Source organism: Notothenia rossii (assembly GCF_949606895.1).
Source record: "Notothenia rossii genome assembly, chromosome: 3".
NCBI classification, from domain to species: domain Eukaryota; kingdom Metazoa; phylum Chordata; class Actinopteri; order Perciformes; family Nototheniidae; genus Notothenia; species Notothenia rossii.
Window position 1 is genome coordinate 75,435,544 of NC_136901.1, and position 15,152 is coordinate 75,450,695.

Here is a 15,152-nt window from a genome sequence, read left to right on the forward strand (position 1 = left end):
AAAACAAAAGCGTAAAGATATCTTAGTCGGAAATATATACTTAAAATACTAAACCCTAATTGTTTAGGCTGACTCGTACTACACAACACTAGGCTGATTTAAAATGTTCATTCAACAAACCCTGCTAAGATGGTCTCTTTCTTGCACAAAGCGTAGCTGTTCCCCAGTCATATATACTCTTGTGACATCACTGTCACCATCCGTGGGCAATTCTTATTTGAATTCAAGTGTGACGAGAAAATGGCAAACGAATGGCTACTGACGCTGAATGAATTTTGATTTCAAGTATCAAGCTGAGCTCAAATGTATTCATGTCATGTGTTTTTCTACTTATTTTGAACCAATATTTGGTGAGATTTGATTTAGCATTTTAGAAAAGTATAGGACACATTGTTATTAGTTTAATAATTATTTCAAGCATATCTTTAAAAAAAAACATTTTAAATCCATAAAACACATTTAAAATCTATGTATTGCTTATTATGCATCATGTTAAGCACATAGCCGTTAAAAAGCAAAAGGTGGCGCTGTTTCTCTAAAATAAATCATTACACAAACGCCATGAGTGAATCAGCGTAGATCGTGAAACAACCGGGGAGCTTAGTAGTGCTGAACCTCCAGTCCGAAAACGCGATTTTCTGTTTTCATCCGGAAAGAAATCCCGGGATTACGTCTGCATGAACATGTTTGGGATAAAAGCCATGATTGCAAACTGCAATATCAACGGAAACGTATATTAAATAGCTAAACATGCAGTGATACTGCACGCAACAATGGGGTCCTCTTTAAAAATGCAGTCTTGCAGAAGGTACGTGGTGCTCGTTATTTTTCTTTCTTTCATTCGTAACATATCGACTTCAGAGACTCATTATTCAATACCGGAAGAAATGAAGGAAGGATCAGTTGTAGCTAATATTGCTACAGATCTCAGCCTGGATGTTAACACTTTGAATCAGCGGAAGATGCGTCTTGACAGTATTGCAAATAAGAAATATCTGGATGTGAACAAAGAGACTGGAGAACTGTATATTGTAGAGAAAATTGACAGAGAAAATATTTGCCCGAGCAAGTCATCAGCGTCTTGTTACCTCCGATTGGAGGTAATCCTTGAAAACCCACTACGAATCTTTAACATAGAAGTGGAAATTTTGGATATGAACGACAACGCCCCGCAATTTCGGAGAGAGGCCATACATTTAGATATATCTGAAGCAACGCCAAAAGGAGAGAGATTCTCTCTCAGCAATGCAGTTGATCCAGATGTTGGAAGCAATTCAGTAAAAACCTACCATCTGAGTGAAAGTGAACATTTTAATATTGAAGTTCAGACTGGAAGAGATGGATCGAAATCTGCAGAATTAATTTTAACAAAGAGTTTAGACCGAGAGCAGCAGGCTGTGCATAATTTAATTCTCACAGCTGTAGATGGAGGCACACCTGCACGTTCTGGCACTGCAAGTGTTATTGTGCATGTTTCCGACACGAATGACAACACTCCTACTTTCGGAAAAAATATTTACAGTATTAAAATCATGGAAAACTCTCCCATAGGAAGTCTTGTTGTTCATCTTAATGCAACAGACCAAGACGATGGGTCCAATTCTGATATAACATACTCCTACAGTTTATATACATCAGAGAAAACGCAGGAAACATTTAATCTGAATCCTTCCTCTGGTGAAATTACTGTTAAAGGAATGTTAAATTATGAGGATTTCAGGATTTATGATATGGAGGTTATAGCAACAGATAAAGGAGTTAATAGTTTATCAGGACAATGCACTGTAAACATTCTGGTTGAAGACATGAATGACAACCACCCAGAAATATCTATTAAATCCTTTCAGAGTCCAGTCAATGAAAACATAGAATTAGACACAGTGATAGCAGTGGTGAGTGTCAGTGATAAAGACTCAGGTGACAATGGAGTGGTTGATCTTCACATCCCAGATAACATGCCTTTCAAACTGAGGGAGTCCTCTGATAACTATTATGAATTAGTGGTGTCAGAGCCGTTAGACCGTGAGAGGGTCCCTGAGTATGACATCACTTTCACTGTGACAGACAGAGGCTCTCCTCCTTTATCTGACAATGAGACCATGACGTTAGAGCTACTGGATGTTAATGACAATGTTCCACAGTTCCCACAGTCATTTTATACTATACGTGTGGAGGAGAATAACGCTCCTGGAGCCCTGCTCAGTTCCCCGACTGCGTTTGACCCTGACCTCCATGAAAACCAGTATCTAGTTTATTTCATCCTAGAGAGGGAGATAGCCAACACCTCCATGTCCATGCTGTTCTCCATCAACCCAGAGAACGGGAATCTTTACGCACTTAAAACGTTTGACTATGAGATCGAGAAGGAGTTTCTCTTCCACATCGAGGCCAGGGACTCTGGCTCTCCTCCTCTCAGCAGTAACGTGACTGTGCACATCATCATTGTGGACCAGAACGACAACGCTCCGGTTATTGTCTCTCCGTGGCGCGAACACGGCTCTGTGGTGGAGGAAAAGATCCCCAGATCCACCGATAAAGGCTCTTTGGTTTCTAAAGTGATAGCCTTGGATACAGACTCGGTGCACAACTCCCGGATCACCTACCAGTTCCTGCAGGTGACTGACGCCACCTTGTTCAGTCTGGACCAATACAACGGAGAGATCCGGACCATGAGGATGTTCAGCTACAGAGACCCGCGCCACCAGAGACTGGTTGTTGTTGCTAAGGACAACGGGCAGCCTGCCCTCTCTGCTACTGTCACCATCAAGCTATCCACAGTGGAGACTGCCATGAAGACCTACTCTGACATGACCGAGGTGCCTCTAGAATATGACATCTTCTCAGACCTCAACCTGTACCTGGTCATCGGTCTGGGCTCTGTGTCATTTCTCCTGCTGATCACCATACTGGTCACCATCGTGATCAAGTGTCAGAAACCCAAGCCCAGCAAAGCGGCTCCTCCCTGCAGGAACAGTGTGATCAGTGAGGGGAACTCCAGCATCGCAGACTCCACTCTGGTCTCCAACGACGCCTACTGGTACAGTATGTTTCTAGCAGAGACCAGGAAAGGAAAGATGGTGGTCAGACAGCCTGTGCCAAAGGGCTCCAGATACATCGTGTCCAGTTTACCACGAGGCACTGGACTCACAGACACTAGTGGATCAGCAGCCTCCACTCTGCAGGTATGGAAACACCTCAATTAAATAGCTATACAAAAGTATGGTCCTTTTGCAAACTACATTATGTTTGTGTTTTGCCCACAGCTCTCCACACGCTTAAAAATGTAATTATGTTATTGTTTGTGTGTATAAAAACAGGTCTACCAACGTTGGTAAAAGGTTACTTGCAGATATAATTGAAGTGTTCCTACAAGCATTTGCTTCTTGTAACATTAGATACAGTTTATCATTGGATATTTGCAATATCTGCCCCTTCAACATCAGGGTTTCTTGCACATTGTTCATAGGTTTGGCTCAAGGTGGACAGGCAACAACAAAACAATTGATTGCGCTCTTTGTGGGAGCATGACATAAACACCAAACTAGTTATAATGACATTTAAATTGAAAAAAACAAGAGTGCAGCAACATATCTCAACATACTTCAATGATTTCAGCAACACCAATCTGCGTGTAAGTGTGAAACGAAGGAAAGGATAGTGGCGTCATTTGAATCGATAGTTTATTGTGCTTTATTAACGTTATTAAATAAAGACCCGTTTTATTAAAGACGGTTCAACAGAAAAAGCAAAACTGTAGTTAATGCTCACACGTTCCTAGAATAAAGTTTAAAACACGTAACACTGTAAACACGTTCAAAGTATTTTATCACACATTTTGAATTAATATTTGATTGGAAATGTATGATTGTCAACGAAATGTGGAGACTACACATTTATCGAAGGTTTAAAACCTCATGAAGGACTATTCATGTCGCTGCTCTCCACAAAAAAAGATATCATTTACGAGGAGGTCCTTCATGATATCATTGTTCTCACGATAGTTCATTCGAGGCTTGGCAGGCAGACATATTTCACAAAAATCTCTGCCATTACCAGCAGCATTAACAAACGCTTTCTTAAGACGAACATTTATTTTCGTCACGAGAAAAAGACAACGGATATCACTTTGAAGGTTTAATACGGATTATGTTCAATGGCTCTTCTAATTCATCAGTATTCCTGCACAGGGTACGTTTTCGTATTTCTCTTTCTTTCTGCCATAATGCACACGGTGTCCCCCGTCACCCATTATTCTGTTCCCGAAGAAATGGAGGAAGGCTCAGTCGTTGCTAATTTAGCAACTGATTTGGGATTAGACGTGACGACTCTGAATAAAAGAAAAATGCGCGTAGACGTGGCAGGCAATAAAAAGTATATCAACATCAACAAAGACACAGGAGAGCTGTTCATGCAGGAAAGGATCGACAGAGAGCTTTTATGCCCCTCGAAGACAACTACATCGTGCTTTCTCAGATTAGACGCTACAATTGAAAACCCGATACGAATGTTTAACATTGAGGTGGAAATCACGGACATTAACGACAACGCTCCTCATTTCCGACGGGGAACGATGCATTTGGACATATCTGAATCAAGCCCTGTTGGAGAGAGATTCTCATTGAACAATGCTGCAGACCCAGATGTTGGAACAAATTCTGTGAACAATTACCATCTGAGCTCAAGTGAACATTTCTCCATCGAAATTCAGACCGGGAGAGACGGGACAAAGTTTGCGGATTTGATTTTGAAAAAAGCATTGGATAGAGAGCAGCAGGCTCTTCATAATCTTATTCTCACTGCCGTGGACGGTGGAGTGCCCACGCGCACAGGTACAGCCAGCATCATTGTTCGCGTGCTTGATGTGAACGACAACGCCCCGTTATTTGATAAAGAAAAATACATCATAGATGTGATGGAAAACTCCCCCATTGGCAGTCTAGTAATACAATTAAAAGCTACCGATTTAGACGAAGGGTCAAATTCTGATATTATGTATTCATATAGTTTATATACATCAGAGAGAACACAACAGGTGTTTAACTTAAATCCAGAAAATGGTGAAATCAGAGTGAAAGAGATGATAAATTACGAAGATTTTAAACTTTATGAAATGGAAGTTATTGCCAGTGATAAGGGGCCTAACTCCTTAACTGGACAGTGTAAACTGACAATACAGGTGAAAGATATGAATGACAATCATCCTGAAATATCCATCAAGTCTTTTCAAAGTCCAATTCAAGAAAACATAGAATTAGACACAGTAATAGCAGTGGTGAGTATCAGTGATAAAGACTCAGGGGACAATGGAGTGGTTGATCTTCACATCCCAGATAACATGCCTTTCAAACTGAGGGAGTCCTCTGATAACTATTATGAATTAGTGGTGTCAGAGCCATTAGACCGTGAGAGGGTCCCTGAGTATGACATCACTTTCACTGTGACAGACAGAGGCTCTCCTCCTTTGTCTGACAATGAAACTATGACGTTAGAGCTGCTGGATGTTAATGACAATGTTCCACAGTTCCCTCTGTCATTTTATACTATACGTGTTGAGGAGAATAACGCTCCTGGAGCCCTGCTCAGTTCCCCAACTGCGTTGGACCCTGACCTCCATGAAAACCAGTATCTAGTTTATTTCATCCTAGAGAGGGAGATAGCCAACACCTCCATGTCCATGCTGTTCTCCATCAACCCAGAGAACGGGAATCTTTACGCACTAAAAACCTTTGACTATGAGATCGAGAAGGAGTTTCTCTTCCACATCGAGGCCAGGGACTCTGGCTCTCCTCCTCTCAGCAGTAACGTGACGGTGCACATCATCATTGTGGACCAGAACGACAACGCTCCGGTTATTGTCTCTCCGTGGCGCGCACACGGCTCGGTGGTGGAGGAAAAGATCCCCAGATCCACAGATAAAGGCTCTCTGGTTTCTAAAGTGATAGCCTTGGACACAGACTCGGTGCACAACTCCCGGATCACCTACCAGTTCCTGCAGGTGACTGACGCCACCTTGTTCAGTCTGGACCAATACAACGGAGAGATCCGGACCATGAGGATGTTCAGCTACAGAGACCCGCGCCACCAGAGACTGGTTGTTGTTGCCAAGGACAACGGGCAGCCTGCCCTCTCTGCTACAGTCACCATCAAGCTGTCCACAGTGGAGACTGCCGTGAAGGCCTACTCTGACATGACCGAGGTGCCTCTAGAATATGACATCTTCTCAGACCTCAACCTGTACCTGGTCATCGGTCTGGGCTCCGTGTCATTTCTCCTGCTGATCACCATACTGGTCACCATCGTGATCAAGTGTCAGAAACCCAAGCCAAACAAAGCGGCTCCTCCCTGCAGGAACAGTGTGATCAGTGAGGGGAACTCCACCATTGCAGACTCCACTCTGGTCTCCAACGACGCCTACTGGTACAGTATGTTTCTAGCAGAGACCAGGAAAGGAAAGATGGTGGTCAGACAGCCTGTGCCAAAGGGCTCCAGATACATCGTGTCCAGTTTACCACGAGGCACTGGAATCACAGACACTAGTGGCTCAGCAGCCTCCACTCTGCAGGTATGACCATAGTTATAACTTTTCTTGTATAATCTTGTGTTCGTACTAAAAAAGCGTGCCATATAACATTGTAGAAGGTTTTACATATATCGTTATCAAAACAAAGTTGACAAACAAATAACCAACATCATTATATTTAACAATATCTGCAGCAGTCTCTCATGTTGAGCTCACCTTTAAACTTTAATCCGTGTTTTTTAAGCATCCCCATTACATCATTCTGCAATTTTCAAAGAGCTGTGTTATACATTAGACAAAACGTAACCCACGGTCACCTTGAGAGGGAACCATTGGAAAGACATTACAGCGTCAAACAACCGGACAGCTCCGTGGCGCTGAAACTCTCATTAAAGGCAACCTCGCTGTTTCACGTGTCAAAATATCCCCATAATTCAAGATTCCTCTATACTTAGGGATTGAAAACGTTATATAGCAAGTTTGTAAATCAGTGTACATGTGCTTTATAAAGACGGTCGTGTGGATCACAGCAAAACAATAATGAGAGTATCTTTAAGAGTCAAACACCCAGATGTTATTTGTTCAAAGCCCTTAAACATCTTCAATCTCAAAGTTTTTACTCTGATTCTTAGCAGTCATTACTCAGGGTTTTGCAGATGGTTACTACTCATCCAGCAGAAAAATTAAAGACAAAATGAAATAATTCCATGAAAAAAACATACAGGTATCTTATACATACTTAAAAGACTAAACTCTAATGTTTGAGGATAACTCGTACTACACACCACTAGGTTGATTTAAAATGATCCTTCAACAAACCCTGCTAAGTTGATCTCTTTTTTGCACAAAGCTTCACTGTTCCACAGTCATGTATACTCTTGCGACATCACAGTCGCCATCCGTGCGCAATTATACTGTTCCTCAGGTGATACGAGAAAATGGCGAACGAAAGGCTACTGGCGCTGAATTAATTTAGATTTGAAGGATCAAGGTGAGCTCAAATGTATACGTCATATGTTTTTCTATTTATTTTGTACCAATATCAACTGAGATTTGATTCTAGAAAAGTATAGGAGACATCGTTATTAGTTCAACAATTATTTCCAGAATATCTGCTCAAAAAAACGCTTTAAATCCATACAAAACATTTCAAATGTATTTATTGCTTAATGTGCCTCATGTTAAGCACATAGAAGTTAAAAAGCAAAAGGTGGCGCTGTTTCTCTAAAAGAGATTATTACACAAACGCCATGACAGTTAATCAGCGTAGATCGTGAAACAACCGGAGAGCTGTGGTGCTGAAACTCCACTCCAGAAACGCGATTTTCCTTTTTCATACCGAAAAATAAATATTTGGATTACCTCTATGAACATGTTTTGGATGAAAGCCATGATTGCAAACTGCAATATCAACGGAAAGGTATATTAAATCGCTTAAGGTTCAGTGACGCTGCACGCAACAATGGGGTCCTTTTTAAAAATGCAGTCATGCAGAAGGTACGTGCTGCTTTTTGTTTTTCTTTCTTTCGTTACTAACATATCGACTTCAGAGACTCATTATTCAATACCGGAAGAAATGAAGGAAGGATCAGTGGTTGCTAATATTGCTACAGATCTCAGCCTGGATGTTAAGACACTGAATCAGAGGAAGATGCGTCTTGACATTATTGCAAATAAGAAATATCTGGAAGTGAACAAAGAGACTGGAGAACTGTATATCGTTGAGAAAATTGACAGAGAATACATGTGTCTTGCAAAGTCGTCTTGTTATCTCAAACTGGAGGTTATACTAGAAAATCCACTACGAATATTTAATATAGAAGTAGAAATTGTGGATATGAACGACAACGCCCCGCAATTTCGGAGAGACGCCATACATTTAGATATATCTGAAGCAACGCCAAAAGGAGAGAGATTCTCTCTCAGCAATGCAGTTGATTCTGATGTTGGAAGCAATTCAGTAAAAACCTACCATCTTAGCGAAAGTGAACATTTTAATATTGAAGTTCAGACTGGAAGAGATGGATCGAAATCTGCAGAATTAATCTTAACAAAGAGTTTAGACCGAGAGCAGCAGGCTGTGCATAATTTAATTCTCACAGCTGTAGATGGAGGCACACCTGCACGTTCTGGCACTGCAAGTATTATTGTGCATGTTTCCGACATGAATGACAACACTCCTACTTTTGACAAAACAAATTACAGCATCAAAATAATGGAAAACTCTCCCATAGGAAGTCTTGTTGTTCATCTTAATGCAACAGACTTAGACGAGGGGTCCAATTCTGATATAACATACTCCTACAGTTTATATACTTCTGAGAAAACGCAGGAAACATTTAATCTGAATCCTTCCTCTGGTGAAATTACTGTTAAAGGAATGTTAAATTATGAGGACTTCAGGATTTATGATATGGAGGTTATAGCAACAGATAAAGGAGTTAATAGTTTATCAGGACAATGCACTGTAAACATTCTGGTTGAAGACATGAATGACAACCACCCAGAAATATCTATTAAATCCTTTCAGAGTCCAGTCAATGAAAACATAGAATTAGACACAGTGATAGCAGTGGTGAGTGTCAGTGATAAAGACTCAGGGGACAATGGAGTGGTTGATCTTCACATTCCTGATAACATGCCTTTCAAACTGAGGGAGTCCTCTGATAACTATTATGAATTAGTGGTGTCAGAGCCGTTAGACCGTGAGAGGGTCCCTGAGTATGACATCACTTTCACTGTGACAGACAGAGGCTCTCCTCCTTTATCTGACAATGAGACCATGACGTTAGAGCTGCTGGATGTTAATGACAATGTTCCACAGTTCCCTCAGTCATTTTATACTATACGTGTGGAGGAGAATAACGCTCCTGGAGCCCTGCTCAGTTCCCCAACTGCGTTTGACCCTGACCTCCATGAAAACCAGTATCTAGTTTATTTCATCCTAGAGAGGGAGATAGCCAACACCTCCATGTCCATGCTGTTCTCCATCAACCCAGAGAACGGGAATCTTTACGCACTAAAAACGTTTGACTATGAGATCGAGAAGGAGTTTCTCTTCCACATCGAGGCCAGGGACTCTGGCTCTCCTCCTCTCAGCAGTAACGTGACGGTGCACATCATCATTGTTGACCAGAACGACAACGCTCCGGTTATTGTCTCTCCGTGGCGCGCACACGGCTCGGTGGTGGAGGAAAAGATCCCCAGATCCACCGATAAAGGCTCTCTGGTTTCTAAAGTGATAGCCTTGGACACAGACTCGGTGCACAACTCCCGGATCACCTACCAGTTTCTGCAGGTGACTGACGCCACCTTGTTCAGTCTGGACCAATACAACGGAGAGATCCGGACCATGAGGATGTTCAGCTACAGAGACCCGCGCCACCAGAGACTGGTTGTTGTTGCCAAGGACAACGGGCAGCCTGCCCTCTCTGCTACAGTCACCATCATGCTGTCCACAGTGGAGACTGCCGTGAAGGCCTACTCTGACATGACCGAGGTGCCTCTAGAATATGACATCTTCTCAGACCTCAACCTGTACCTGGTCATCGGTCTGGGCTCCGTGTCATTTCTCCTGCTGATCACCATACTGGTCACCATCGTGATCAAGTGTCAGAAACTCAAGCCCATCAAAGCGGCTCCTCCCTGCAGGAACAGTGTGATCAGTGAGGGGAACTCCAGCATCGCAGACTCCACTCTGGTCTCCAACGACGCCTACTGGTACAGTATGTTTCTAGCAGAGACCAGGAAAGGAAAGATGGTGGTCAGACAGCCTGTGCCAAAGGGCTCCAGATACATCGTGTCCAGTTTACCACGAGGCACTGGACTCACAGACACTAGTGGCTCAGCAGCCTCCACTCTGCAGGTATGGAAACGCCTCAATTAAATAGCTATACAAAAGTATGGTCATTTTGCAAACTACATTATGTTTGTGTTTTGCCCACAGCTCTCCACACGCTTAAAAATTAAATGATGCTATTGTTTAATAGGTGTGTATAAAAACAGATCTATCATCGTTGGTAAAAGGTTACTTGCGGATATAATTGAAGTGTTCCTACAAGTATTTGCTTCTTGTAACATTAGATACAGTATATCATTGGACATTTGCAATATCTGCCCCTTCCACATCAGGGTTTCTTGCACATTGTTCATAGGTTTGGCTCAAGGTGGACAGGCAACAACAAAACAATTGATTGCGCTCTTTGTGGGAGCATGACATAAACACCAAACTAATTATAATGACATTTAAATATATAAAAACAAGAGTGCAGCAACATATCTCAACATACTTCAATGATTTCAGCAACACCAATCTGCGTGTAAGTGTGACACGAAGGAAAGCATGGCGTAATTTGAACCGATAGTTTATTGTGTTTTATTAACGTTATTAAATACATATATTAAAGACCCGTTTTATTAAAGACGGTTCAACAGAAAAAGCAAAACTGTAGTTAATGCTCACACGTTCCTAGAATAAAGTTTAAAACACGAAATACTGTAAACACGTTCAAAGTATTTTATCACACATTTTGAAATAATATTTGATTGGAAATGTATGATAGTCAACGAAATGTGGAGACTACACATTTTCTCCAAGGTTTAAAACCTCATGAAGGACTATTCATGTCGCTGCTCTCCACAAAAAAAAGTTAGCATTTACGAGGAGGTCCTTCATGATATCATTGTTCTCACGAGAGTTCATTCGAGGCTTGGCAGGCAGAAATATTTCACAAAAATCTCTGCCATTACCAGCAGCATTAACAAACGCTTTCTTAAGACCAACATTTATTTTCGTCACGAGAAAAAGACAACGGATATCACTTTGAAGGTTTAATACGGATTATGTTCAATGGCTCTTCTAATTCATCAGTATTCCTGCACAGGGTACGTTTTCGTATTTCTCTTTCTTTCTGCCATAATGCACACGGTGTCCCCCGTCACCCATTATTCTGTTCCCGAAGAAATGGAAGAAGGCTCAGTCGTTGCTAATTTAGCAATTGATCTCGGATTAGACGTGAAGACTTTGAATAATAGAAAAATGCGCGTAGATCTCGTAGGAAATAAAAAGTATATCGACATCAACAAAGACACAGGAGAGCTGTTCATGCAGGAAAGGATCGACAGAGAGGTTTTATGCGCCTTGAAGACAACAACGTGCTTTCTCAGATTAGACGCTACGATTGAAAACCCGATACGAATGTTTAACATTGAGGTGGAAATCACGGACATTAACGACAACGCTCCTCATTTCCGAAGGGGAACGATGCATTTGGACATATCTGAATCAAGCCCTGTTGGAGAGAGATTCTCATTGAACAATGCTGCAGACCCAGATGTTGGAACAAATTCTGTGAACAATTACCATCTGAGCTCAAGTGAACATTTCTCCATCGAAATTCAGACCGGGAGAGACGGGACAAAGTTTGCGGATTTGATTTTGAAAAAAGCATTAGATAGAGAGCATCAGGCTGTTCATAATCTTATTCTCACTGCTGTGGACGGTGGAGTGCCCACGCGCACAGGTACAGCCAGCATCATTGTTCGCGTGCTTGATGTGAACGACAACGCCCCGTCATTTGATAAAGTTAAATACATCATAGATGTGATGGAAAACTCCCCCATTGGCAGTCTAGTAATACAATTAAAAGCTACCGATTTAGACGAAGGGTCAAATTCTGATATTATGTATTCATATAGTTTATATACATCAGAGAGAACACAACAGGTGTTTAACTTAAATCCAGACAATGGTGAAATCAGAGTGAAAGAGATGATAAATTACGAAGATTTTAAACTTTATGAAATGGAAGTTATTGCCAGTGATAAGGGGCCTAACTCCTTAACTGGACAGTCTAAAATGACAATACAGGTGACAGATATGAATGACAATCATCCAGAAATATCCATCAAGTCTTTTCAAAGTCCAATTAAAGAAAACATAGAATTAGACACAGTGATAGCAGTGGTGAGTGTCAGTGATAAAGACTCAGGGGACAATGGAGTGGTTGATCTTCACATCCCAGATAACATGCCTTTCAAACTGAGGGAGTCCTCTGATAACTATTATGAATTAGTGGTGTCAGAGCCGTTAGACCGTGAGAGGGTCCCTGAGTATGACATCACTTTCACTGTGACAGACAGAGGCTCTCCTCCTTTATCTGACAATGAAACCATGACGTTAGAGCTGCTGGATGTAAATGACAATGTTCCACAGTTCCCTCAGTCATTTTATACTATACGTGTGGAGGAGAATAACGCTCCTGGAGCCCTGCTCAGTTCCCCAACTGCGTTTGACCCTGACCTCCATGAAAACCAGTATCTAGTTTATTTCATCCTTGAGAGGGAGATAGCCAACACCTCCATGTCCATGCTGTTTTCCATCAACCCAGAGAACGGGAATCTTTATGCACTAAAAACGTTTGACTATGAGATCGAGAAGGAGTTTCTCTTCCACATCGAGGCCAGGGACTCTGGCTCTCCTCCTCTCAGCAGTAACGTGACAGTGCACATCATCATTGTGGACCAGAACGACAACGCTCCGGTTATTGTCTCTCCGTGGCGCGCACACGGCTCGGTGGTGGAGGAAAAAATCCCCAGATCCACCGATAAAGGCTCTCTGGTTTCTAAAGTGATAGCCTTGGATACAGACTCGGTGCACAACTCCCGGATCACCTACCAGTTTCTGCAGGTGACTGACGCCACCTTGTTCAGTCTGGACCAATACAACGGAGAGATCCGGACCATGAGGATGTTCAGCTACAGAGATCCGCGCCACCAGAGACTGGTTGTTGTTGCCAAGGACAACGGGCAGCCTGCCCTCTCTGCTACAGTCACCATCAAGCTGTCCACAGTGGAGACTGCCGTTAAGGCCTACTCTGACATGACCGAGGTGCCTCTAGAATATGACATCTTCTCAGACCTCAACCTGTACCTGGTCATCGGTCTGGGCTCCGTGTCATTTCTCCTGCTGATCACCATACTGGTCACCATCGTGATCAAGTGTCAGACACCCAAACCAAACAAAGCGGCTCCTCCCTGCAGGAACAGTGTGATCAGTGAGGGGAACTCCAGCATCGCAGACTCCACTCTGGTCTCCAACGACGCCTACTGGTACAGTATGTTTCTAGCAGAGACCAGGAAAGGAAAGATGGTGGTCAGACAGCCTGTGCCAAAGGGCTCCAGATACATCGTGTCCAGTTTACCACGAGGCACTGGACTCACAGACACTAGTGGCTCAGCAGCCTCCACTCTGCAGGTATGGGAAACACACCTATTCAACATCTGTTACACATGTTTTCTACTGAACATCCTGCAAGGCCACTAATAATTGACGATTGCAGTATTATCAGCGCTGAATACTTTTTTTTGTCTATTCACTTTCTTTAAGTTACAACGCCTAAAATGTACTTGACATTACAAGCAAAAATATAATTGTGCCCATGTTAAGTCTTTTGACTTGCTGGCATAACCTTCGCTCCCCCAATTTGCATGGAGAAAGGAAAAGGTCACAAGATGTCAAATCTAGAGGAACACTTGTAAAGAACAACTTTATTGTGAGACCAACAAGTTCTGGCTTGTGACCCTCATCAGGGTCAGTAGCTAATTTCTACCCAGACCTTTATTAAGTTGTATTGTGTTTAATAAGCAATTTGATAAATCATGAATACTCTCTGCTTCTAAAAAGGTTTTTCCCTAATACCCTCTATAAAAAACTAATCTTTTGAGTGTTGTGACTGTGAGGGCATTTAGTGAACCAAATTGCATTTTTAATGCTTTAGGACTACACACAAACACACAATGCTTTCTGATACCCCATATCAGCAGTCATAAAACATGTGAATTATGATGAATTACAAGTGTCATATTGATGCTCCTGACTACAGGTTCACTTAGGGGGCTTAGAATACATTCTGACTACCTACACATACATCAACCATCAAGACTAATAAGGACTCAAATGTATGATAATTCATGCAGTCATCGTTTTAAATGTTTAACTAAAGTGTAATGCATTTAAAATAATCAATGCTGTATCATAAGTGATAATAAGGAAGAACACTAAAATGCAGGGAATCTTAAAGCACCAAGTGCATCTGAAGGTCGCCGTGCTCTGTTTAAAATCATGATAATAGTAACCCATATTTAAAAAATAAAACTCTTGTCAAGTGAGTGAGTGAGAGAGAGAGTGAGTGAGTGAGAGAGTGAGTGAGAGAGAGAGAGGGAGGGGCTGTAAGGTGTCAGCTATTAAAGTTATGTCATTCAGTTTTTGATCATTAGTAACAACACAGAAACTCACTATTTTCATCCTGTAGTGTAAATTAAACTTGACTAAATGTATTTTGTCTTTTTCTTACGTCTAATATATCAAACTTAAGGTTCAATTCCCAAAGCATGTTCATTTTCTGTGTGATCTGCATTTTGGTGTCTTAAATGATAAAGATGCATGCAGCCAGTGGTGGAATGTGACTAATTACATTTACTCAAGTACTGTTCTTAAGTTTAAGTTACTTGTACTTTATTTGAGTATCTTCATTTGATGCTACTTTATACTTATAGTCCAGTACATGTTCTAAGCAAATGTTGCACTTTTTACTCCACTACATTTAGTTTACAGAGTTAGTTACTTTGCTGA

General features: G+C 41.8%; 2 protein-coding genes across 2 annotated transcripts; both read left to right on the plus strand.

Moving 5' to 3' along the window:
* Window positions 1-578: 578 nt before the first annotated feature.
* On the plus strand, window positions 579-6,568 carry LOC307033029 (uncharacterized protein; the record flags this gene model as incomplete). The annotated part of the gene is made up of 2 exons (XM_079671299.1): window positions 579-3,186; window positions 4,149-6,568. Exons 1-2 carry the CDS (start codon window positions 774-776, stop codon window positions 6,566-6,568), a joined length of 4,833 nt encoding a protein of 1,610 aa, XP_079527425.1. The 5' UTR covers window positions 579-773.
* Window positions 6,569-8,023: 1,455 nt separating this feature from the next.
* On the plus strand, window positions 8,024-13,844 carry LOC307033030 (uncharacterized protein; the record flags this gene model as incomplete). The annotated part of the gene is made up of 2 exons (XM_079671300.1): window positions 8,024-10,395; window positions 11,404-13,844. The coding sequence occupies exons 1-2, from the start codon at window positions 8,097-8,099 to the stop codon at window positions 13,842-13,844; spliced, it is 4,740 nt and encodes a 1,579-aa protein (XP_079527426.1). The 5' UTR covers window positions 8,024-8,096.
* Between the last annotated feature and the right edge of the window lie 1,308 nt (window positions 13,845-15,152).